Source organism: Dipodomys ordii, unplaced genomic scaffold (genome assembly GCF_000151885.1).
Source record: "Dipodomys ordii isolate 6190 unplaced genomic scaffold, Dord_2.0 Scaffold33, whole genome shotgun sequence".
Taxonomy (NCBI): Eukaryota; Metazoa; Chordata; class Mammalia; order Rodentia; family Heteromyidae; genus Dipodomys; species Dipodomys ordii.
Genome location: NW_012267249.1, coordinates 1,230,998 through 1,241,290, shown reverse-complemented (window position 1 = coordinate 1,241,290; position 10,293 = coordinate 1,230,998). Strand labels below are relative to the sequence as shown.

General features: G+C 42.5%; 1 protein-coding gene across 1 annotated transcript in view; it reads left to right on the top strand.

Annotated features, from left to right (window-relative positions):
* The first annotated feature begins 323 nt into the window (after positions 1-323).
* The window catches only part of Rragc (Ras-related GTP binding C), a 22,977-nt gene continuing 13,007 nt past the window's right edge, over positions 324-10,293 (top strand). Inside the window, exons 1-4 of the mRNA XM_013017004.1 lie at positions 324-658; positions 3,418-3,621; positions 4,610-4,809; positions 7,938-8,052. Coding sequence (XP_012872458.1) covers positions 422-658; positions 3,418-3,621; positions 4,610-4,809; positions 7,938-8,052 — 756 coding nt within the window. The 5' untranslated portion in view covers positions 324-421. The remainder of the gene's footprint in view (positions 659-3,417; positions 3,622-4,609; positions 4,810-7,937; positions 8,053-10,293) is intronic.

The following is a 10,293-nucleotide window of genomic DNA, read 5'->3' as shown; positions in this document are numbered from 1 at the left end:
GGACAATAGACTCTTTTCCCCGAATTCCCAGAACATCTCTGGCGGTGTTATCGGTGCCAGAAGGCTGGCCGACAGCGCGAAGGGGAACTGGGGAGCCCAGGGACGGGCCGAAGCTTACTAGCAGGACCAGAGGCGCGGCGGGGCCGCCCTCCTCGTGACTCCTCCCCCGCCCCTCGGCGGCCGCGAGTCAGGTGATTCTGAGCACGTGATGTACACCACCAACCTTGCTGCTTCCGAGTGGCGTCTCGGGGAGCCAATGAGGGGCTGGGTCCCAGCTCGGAGCCTATCATTGCCCGGCCTGGGGGCGGGCAGGACGGCGGTAGCGGCCGGGGGCGGCGGCAGCGGCAGTGGCAGCGGCTGGGGAGGCGGCGGCCTGGCCTGGCCTGGCCTGTCAGGGCGCGGGCGGCGGCGGTCCAGCACCATGTCCCTGCAGTACGGGGCAGAAGAGCCGCGCCTCGCCGGCAGTTACGGCGCGGCGGATTCGTTCCCTAAGGACTTCGGCTACGGCGTGGAAGAAGAGGAAGAGGAGGCGGCGGCGGCGGGCGGCGGCGTCGGGGCGGGGGCTGGCGGCGGCTGTGGCCCGGGGGGCGCGGAGAGCTCCAAGCCGAGGATACTGCTTATGGGGCTGAGGCGCAGCGGCAAGTCCTCCATCCAGAAGGTGAATGGAAAGGCGTGGGGTCCTCCGTCCGCCCCCTCCCCTCGCCTGGCGGGGGCTCAGGTGGCCGGGCGCGGGGGTGGGGGGACGGAGAGGGAGGGCGGCGGCCGAGCCGGCCTGGCGCTGGGCTCCAGCGCGGCACTTTCTCCTCTGCTGCTGCGAGTGCAGAGGCTGAGGCGCCGCCCGCGCGGGGACCCCGGAGTCGGCGGGGGCCGGGGAGAGTTCGGGAGGCGAAACTGACTGGAGAGAGGTAGGTGTCCCGGGCCCCGCCCCACATCGCCGCCCCTTGGCACCCAGTCCCTGACGCCTGGACGCGACGGTTCTCACGTGGAGAGAGAGAGCCTGGGAGACTCCCTGTCCTGCACTAAGGCTCCGGGGCACCTGAGTTCTTGTGCTGAAGTCTTGAAGACTTCGCTGAGACATTATTAGAGCGGGTGCTGTTACTGTACGTATCTGAGTACCTGCGATCTAAGTGTAGTTACAAGTGATACTTGTCTGGTAGGTGTGTAGTTACAAAAACCTTAGGAGTCTTTCTGTTTGGCGACAGTCTCTCTCTGTGTAGCCCAGGCCACCCTTGAACTCAAGTTCGTCCTGCTTCCTTCTTGGGAATGCTGGGATTATTACAGCTCTACACCATTACCCCAAGCCAGAAATATCTAAGAATGTTACACCTTAACATCAGACCATTTATTTTAACTTTGGGTTAAGAAGGAAAGGTGAGGGCATACTTTTTCTTTTTCCTTTTTGGTTCGGTCGTGGGGCCTGAACTCTGGGCCTGGACGCTGTCCCTCAGCTCTTCAGCTCAAGGCTAGCACTTGAGCCATAGCGCCACTTCCGGCTTCTTTTTTCTGCTTATGTGGTGCTGAGGAATCGAACCCGGGGCCTCAGGCATGCAAGGCAAGCGCTCTACCACTGCCACCTTCCCAGCCCAGGCATACATTTTTTTTTAATTAAAGGGGAAATAGAGGCAGAACTCTGTGTCTGTTTTTTCTGCCTGCCATCTCTGTTAGACACACAGCGAGCTTCTAACCATTTATATCTTAGATCCCTGGCTTTCCCCCGTTCCACTCTGTTGGGAAGGTCTATCTTAAAAGTACACCTCGCGATGTTTTGTTTTGTTTTTTCATAGAGAAGCTCTCTTTCGAATTTTCTACATTTCTGTGTTTTGTTTTTCATCTCCAGCAAGACTTGCCTGTGTTGATGTTTTCAGCAAACTGATTTTTATTCGACTTGTTACCGACAAAATTGTGCAAGTAACTTCAAGTAACTTTTTATCTTTATAAAAGCTAAAAGTAACAGTGAGAGCCAAAGTATTACTTAGTATTGAGGTTTTTTGTTTTGTTTTGTTTTGTTTTTTGAGCCTAGAGTTAGTAGGCTAACCTCTCTACCAGTGATACATCCCCAGTCATGAGTTGACTTTACCCTTTCTTGTGTTATGGGAGCTGCCTATTCCCTACTTCCATAGGCCTTCCTCCTTTGGATATTTAACTTAGCCAGGCCAGGATCCAATGTTTCATTTTTTATTCCAGAACTAGTTAAAGTAGGCATTTGAGTAACTGGTCCTGTGCCTTGAACTCTGGGCCTCTGAGCCTCTTTCCCCTTCCTTCCCCCCCCCCCCCCCCCAAAAAAAAAAACTGGTCCTACAGCACTGAAGCCACACCTACTTCCAGCTTTTTGCTGGATAGAGATGTGTCTGCCCAGGCTAGCTTTGAACCTAGATCCTCTGATCTGAGTTTCCTGAGTAGCTACGATTGAATGACTTTGGATGAACAAAACTTAAACTAAGCCTGGCGCTGGTGACTTATGCCCGTAAGAAGGCTGAGACCTGAGGATCAGGGTTTGAAGCCAGCCCCGACAGGAAAAGTCCCTGACTCTTATCTCCAATTAACTAGTAGAAAACCAGAAGTGGCACTGTAGGTCTAGTGATAGAGCTCTAGCCTTGAGCAAAAGAGCTCAGAGATAGCACTGGGCCCAGAGTTCAAGACTCACCCTCCCTCCCCCCCCCCAAAAAAAAGACCCAGTTTCTTAAACTTCCATAATCTCCTAAATGGATTTTGAGAACTTTAAATGCTTGTCAGAAAAACAAAACAAACAAAAAGAACCACAAACTACAAAAATTTGAATCTTTTGTGTGTTGCATTCCTCTAATCCCAGCATTGGGGAGATTGATGTTGGTAAATCTTTTGAAGCCAATCTGACAGGCATAGTGAGACAATGTCAAAGTAAATCAAAACCAAAACAAACAATGTAGGTAAGTGACTACTAGTAGTACTACTAATGGTACCATTAAAATAGCAGAAAACTTTCAGCTTCAAAATAGATTGAAAATGGGAATTAATTTGCTATCTTTTGTCAGAAATAAGAATAGTAGCAATAGGGGCTGGGAAGGTGGCTCAGTGGTAGAGTGCTTGCCTTGCATGCCTGAGGCCCTGGGTTCGATTCCTCAGCACCACATAAAGAAAAAAGCCAGAAGTGGCACTGTGGCTCAAGTGGTAGAGCGTTAGCCTTGAGCTGAAGAGCTGAGGGACAGCGCCCAGGCCCAGAGTTCAGGCCCCACGACTGGACCCCCCCCCCAAAAAAAAAAAAAAAGAATAGTAGAATTAGATTCAACATTCAATTTTTACCTTAATTTTCTTTCCTTCTTATCTGCTACAGGTTTAAAATTTTCAGTGTTAATCCAGGGTAGCATTTTGAATGTACTTGTAACTCATGGTTAAATTCTGAGCTTGTGCAGTCGTAAAATTTTCATTCTTTTTTAACAGGTGGTGTTTCATAAGATGTCACCCAATGAGACTCTTTTTTTGGAAAGTACCAACAAGATTTATAAAGACGACATTTCCAATAGCTCCTTTGTGAATTTCCAGATTTGGGATTTTCCTGGGCAGATGGACTTTTTTGACCCAACCTTTGATTATGAAATGATCTTCAGGGGAACAGGAGCATTGATATATGTCATTGATGCACAGGTAGTTAGGAATAATGATGTCTATTCGTTCTTCTTTTGTCATATACTCATAACTTTTTACTTTGTTGCTAGGTTCCCTGATAGTAGAAGAGGTACAGCTGCAGAGTGTTTTTTGGGGAGCAGGCTTGTTATTGTGCAGTTTTAGAGTATCAGGTGGTTAGAAGTGATTGGTATCTTTGAGTCCTAGTTAATAAGCATTTGACTCTGGTTTCCTACTTTTATTGGTTAATAGTAGGTATTTCTGTATTTTATTATAATAGTGATATACTCACTGAAAAGAACTCTGGGCCTGGGTGCTGTCCTTAAGCTCTTCAGCTCAAGGCTAGCATTTTACCACGTGAGCCACAGTGCTACTTCCAGCCTTTTCTGCTTATGTGGTGCTGAGGAATCAAACCCAGGGCCTCTACCGCTGAGCCACCTTCCCAGCCCTAGTCAGTATATATTAGAATGAGTAATTTATTTAAATTGTTTGAATTGAATTTAGTTCAACAAGCACTTCTTAAGGCCTACCATGTGGCAGTTAGTCAGATGAATCCCTGTTCTTAAAGAGCTTACTTTATGTAAGCTTAAATATGCCAGTTAGGAATGCTTTCCAAGTGTTAGGTGCTTTCATATACATAAGCCAATCTACACAATATTGTGAGGGTAGGTATTATAATTCCAGTTTTTCAGATGAGTGAGCTGAGATCAGAATTTAAGCAACTTGCCTGAAGCTTGATTAATGGCAGAGCTGGGATTACTTTAAAAATTCTATGTGGGAGAGATGTTTGTTTCCCTTTTCCTTAATATTACTATGTTCAAATAACAGACTTAGGTTTTGAATTTCTAAAGAAAATGCAGAGCTATTTCTTACTATAGGTTGGTGTATTTGAGTATTTGAATATTTATGATTAGGTTGATATATTTTCTGTAATTGGGGTGGTTTGAGGCATAACTCATTACTTGCTTTTTGTATGATTTCTTAAAAAATATTTTGTTCTGACTTACAGGATGACTACATGGAGGCTTTAACAAGACTTCACATAACTGTTTCTAAAGCCTACAAAGTTAACCCAGATATGAATTTTGAGGTTTTTATTCACAAAGTTGATGGTCTGTCTGATGATCACAAAATAGAAACACAGAGGGACATACATCAAAGGGCCAATGATGACCTTGCTGATGCTGGGCTAGAAAAACTCCACCTTAGGTAACAACATGTGTGCTTGATATGAGAGCCCTGAAAAAAAAACCTGTGTGCTTGATATGTATTCCCATCTCTGTCATTACAGACCCCGTAGCTTCCTATCACTGGTATTCCCTTTTCCAAGTATAGAAGATTTTGATCTCATCTCTGTTGAGTTCTAGTCTGTTTTGGGAGTCTGATATTACTGAGAAGTTGCTTTTCCCTGTTTTTGCATTTTCCTGGTGATTGAAAGTCATGTGAAATCATTGGTGCTTTTGCAAATTGATCTCAAGAGACTGGAGTCAGGCTGTTTCCTCATGGCAGAAATCTGCTTCAGGACATTTCCTCTTGGTTTCATCATTTTTCTTTCATTGCCAAATTCAAGAACTCTTGGTCAGAGTTAGACTTGGATCCAGATAGCATCTTTCTCAATAGGAAGAGCCTTTTAAAGGAAGTACATTTTAAAGCATAGGTTCTAATGTATCTTAGGTTCTTTTCTTTGCAAGTACTGAGGCATGGCCAGTATCCCTTAGTTTTTTTTTTTACTCAAAGCTGGTGTTCTGCCACTTGAGCCACAGTTTCACTTCTAGCTTTTTGGTGATTAATTGGAGATAAGAGGCTCATGGACTTTCATGCTTGGGTTGGTTTTGAACTGTTATCTTCAGATCTCAACCTCTTCAGTGGCTAGGATTACAGGTATGAGCTATTGGCACCCAGCATGTATCCTAGTTCTTACAATAGTACTTTTGTAAAATTCTGAACTTTGGGTTAAGTGAATTGATCCTATAAATTGAACATTTAATTAGGATTGTGTATTTGCATTTTGAAAGTATAAGAAGACTTATTTTGGTACTTTATCATTTTTAGTGATAAAGGTAAAAATAACTTTTTAAAAAAGTGCCTGTGAAAATGTTCCTGTTTTGTGCTGGTCCTGGGGCTTTGACTCAGGGCCTGCACTCTATCTTAGCCATAGTACTCTACCACTTGAGCTGTACCTCCACTTCCATCTTTTTGGTATTTAATTAGAGATAGGAGTCTCACTGATTTTTGTGCTTCATTTGGCTTTGAACCACAATCCTCAGATCTCAGCCTCCTGAGTAGCTAGGTGGCATGAGCCACTAGCATCCAGCCGAAAATGTTGTCTTGATATTAACAGCCTAAAGGGGTAAAGCATAGAAGAGACAGGTATAGTAATTTCCTTATCCTTGGGCCACTATAAAGACTTTCATTAGGCTTAAGCCAAATCTATTCCTACACCTACCTTGCCTTAGGCTTCAAAATCTTCCAAAAAGAGTCTCACCTCTAGTTTACCTACATTTCTCCCACCCCCTCTTTTTTGGTAATACTAGGGCTTGAACTCATGGTCTAGTGCTTGCTAGGCAGGTTTTCTAGTATTTGAGCCATTCCTTCAGCCCTTAAAAATTAAAAACAGGTGAAATTATAGCTTCAGAAGTAAAATCCTTTTTTTTTTTTTTTGCCTGTCCTGGGGCTTAAACTCAGGGTTTGGGTGCTGACCTTGAGCCTGTTTGTATTTAAGGCTTGAGCTCTACCTCTTGAGCCTCTGTGCCACTTCTGGCTTTTTTGAGTAGTTTATTGGAGATAAATCTCTAGGGATTCTGGCGTGGGTGGCTGTAATCCTAGCTACTTAGGAGGCTCGGATCAGAGGATAGAGGTTCAAAGCGAGCCTGGGCAGGAAAGTCTGTGAGACTCTTGTTTCCAACAAACTACCAGAAAACCAGAAGTGGCGCTGTGGTTCAAGTTGTAGAGCACTTGCCTTGAGCTGAAGGGTTGAGGGACAGTGTCCAGGCTGAGTTCAAAAAAAAAAATGTCTCCTGGGACTTTTCTGCCTCAGCTGGCTTTCAACTAGGATCCTCAGATCTCAGCCTCCTGAGTAACTAGGATTGTAGGTGTGAGCCACCAGCACCAGCTAGTTCAGGCTTTTTGATGGTTAATTGGAGATAAGATTCTCAGGTTTGTCTACCTGGGCTGGCTTTGGTCTTTGATTCTCAGGTCTATTTGATTTCTGGTTTCTCAACTTATGAACATACTCTGGCTTTCAGGTTTTCCCTGTCTCCATTCACCTCCAACTCTTTCAAACCCTGGAGGATCCTCACTTTGCTAATCTCTGTGCCTAAAAGAAAGACTTAAAATTCTCAGATTGGCTCTAGTGCTCTTATAGCTAGAGTAAATCCCCTTCTTTCATAGGATTAGGTTCTTAGGTTAGTTCCTTGTGTCTCTAAAGAGCCACAGAGCAGTAAACACAGTTATTTCTGAGCTTGATAGAATCATGTGGTGATAGGTGTACTCTTGAGTGAAAAATCAGGCAGAATTGTCCACAGTACTTAAATTGTTAAAGGCCTCTCTCTTTCAAACTTATGTTTCATATTTACAAGTATTACTTTTCTACTCATACATCCTTTTTCAGGCCTTTAAGCTCTTGTTTTCTGGACTCCTACATCCATTCTTCTTATGCTATGTATCTAAATCTAAATGCCAGTTGTATATTTTCGTTTATTCAGATGAAACCAGGGTGGAGTGGCAGTAGACTTACTTACTAAGCAAATACTTAGTGCCCAAGACTAACAAAAGTCTCTTTCCTCATAGAGCTTACAGTTGAATGAATAATAGCTCAAAGCTTTTACAAATTAATGCATGGTATAATTTTGAGTACTTAGTGCTATGAAGATAAAATGATTAGTGCAAAAGATAGAAAACAGGTTCAGGATTACTGTTTTAGGTAGATTGGTCAGGAGGTGGCATTATAGTAGAAACGTGAATTGTTATTTAGTGTAAATATTACAAATCTAGATTACTCTTGGAGTCTGGTCTTGGTGTTTTGACTTAGTTATATACTTAAACCAAGTTTTATGGGTTAGATTGCAAAGACATAGGAGAGTGTTCAAGTTTCTGCATCTGGAAATGCTTTCCAGTATGGGTTCCCTTAGTTGCTCTCTAGTAAATGCAGTAAAATGAGTGATCCTATAATAGGTCAGGTTGGAAAAATGGTCTTATCTTTAATAATGGGGATGGTAAAGATCTTTTTAAATTTCTGGGAGCAAATGTTAAGAAACATTAAATATTACATATTATGGGAATTATTACTGTTTTTCTGGTAATTTCCAAATTAATCTTCCCATGTTGTGTTTTTACAGCTTTTATTTGACTAGTATCTATGACCACTCAATATTTGAAGCCTTCAGCAAGGTGGTGCAGAAGCTCATTCCACAACTGCCAACCTTGGAAAACCTATTAAATATCTTCATATCAGTAAGTGAGCTATTTAATTCAGTCTAATTGCCAATTTCATTTTTGTTAAATATATTTGTGTTTTCAGGTTTTCTCCAGAAATGGAGCTTGAAATACCCTTCTGTATTTTCCAATGAACTACTAAAATTTCCCCCCATGCTTTCTTAATTATAAGCATCTTCATAAGGGTTTGGGAGCTGGAAATGTTGCCTTGTGGTAGAGCCCTTTCCTAGTATGCACAAGGCCCTGGACTCAATCCCTAGAACCACGAACACAAAACAAAATTCTTTGTTAGATGTGATAGTTCACATCTGTTATCCCAGCACTTAGGAGGTTAAGGCATATAAATTTGAGGCCAAACTGCTCTACATAGCAAGTTGCAGATCAGTCTGGCCTGTAGAGTGAGACCCTGTTTCAAGAGAAAATGAAAAAACAAAAAATCCCTTCATCTTCATAATATCTGTATCCTTAAGAAAGAGTAAAGACTGGAAAAAATTAGGTGTTGGGAATGTGACTCAATTTAATTTTAATCTTTGCTTCATTGGAGATGACATTTAGAAATACTTTTCTTTCCTTGATAATTATAATTTTAGTATCATATTTTACTTTTTTTTTTTTTGGTGCTAGTCCTGGGGCTTAAAATCAGGGCCTAGGCACTGTCCCTGAGCTTCTTTTGCTCAAAGCTAGCTAGCATTCTAGTGCTTGAGCCACAGCGCCACTTCTGGCTCTTTTTGTTTATGTGGTACTGAAGAATCGAACCCAGGGTTTCATGCATGTTAGGCAATCACTCTACCACTAAGCCACATTCCCAGCCCATATTTTATATTCTTCTTTTGAGCATTCATCTTAAGGAAAAAAAGACTAACATAAATAAATTGAACACTTATTTTCTAAACATTGTTTTGAAAGGACTCAGTGTGTGATATTCCTCACTGTGACTCTTTCTAGCTTTTTGGCTGAGCTAGATGTTGGCATCAAAGTAATTGTTTTATGTTTGGCTAATTGCTCATATAAAGGCTTTGATAGGTTACTCAAAATAGATTGATTATAATAGGGCAGGATTATTGACAATATAGAATAGTTCTGTCCCAGGAGTTATTTTTTGTTGGGGATATGGCACTGCTAGGCAAGCTTTCTATCACAGAACTATACTGGCAGCTTGAGAAATTCTTTGTTATTCAAGTTTGTTGGTGTCTTAGAAAGTAATTCATTTAAGAGAAAGAAGAAAAAGATGGAAGTATGTTAGTAAATCAAAGCAGATAATTCCACTTTCATTTTTTAGAGAGAATTATCTTATAGTCTGAGCATGGTGGTGCATGGTTATAATCTTAGCACTTGGGAAGTTGAGGATCAAACTTTGAGGCTACACTGGACTATGTAATGAGGCTTTGTTTAAAAACAGGTCTTATAATCAATTATTATTTATTTTTTGGTATTGGTTGTGTAATTAAAAATAACAGGTGGGGTTGCATATATGTAGTAAAACAGCGTTTGCTTAGTATGTGAAAGGCCCTGGGTTTGATCCTTATCATCATAAAAAAAAGTTGTAAGAAAAATGACCTTTAATGTATAATTAAAAGTGTTTTTCAATAATTCAATGTCTTTGATAAGTTACAAATTATGATTCTTACAACTAACTAATGGCTGGGCACTGGTTGCTCATGCCTGTAATCCTAGCTACTCAGGAGGCTGAGTTATGAGGATCTTGGTTTGAAGCCAGCCTGAGCAGAAGAGTCCCCATGAGACTCTTATCTCCAATTAATTATTCAAAAAAACTGGAAGTTGGGGCTGGGAATGTGGCTTAGTGGTAGAGTGCTTGCCTGGCATGCATGAAGCCCTGGGATCCATTCCTCAGTACCACATAAACAGAAAAAGCCAGAAGTTGCTCTGTGGCTCAAGTAGTAGAGTGCTAGCCTTGAGCAAAAGAAGCTCAGGGACTGTGTCTAGGCCCTGAATTTAAGCCCCAGAACTAGAAAACAAAACAAAACAAAAAAACCCAAAATGAAAAACAAAACAACAACAAAAAACCTGGAAGTAATGCTGTGGCTCAAAGTGGTAGAGTGCTAGCCTTGAGCAAAAGAGCTCAGGGACAGCTCCCAGGCCCTGAGGTCAATCCCCATGTCCAACAACAACAACAACAACAAAAGTTTCTGAAAGGGCTAGGAAGGTGGCTCAGTGGTAGAGTGCTTGCCTTGCATGCATGAGGCCCTGGGTTCAATTCCTCAGCACCACATAAGCAAAAAGAAAAAAGCCGGAAGTGGT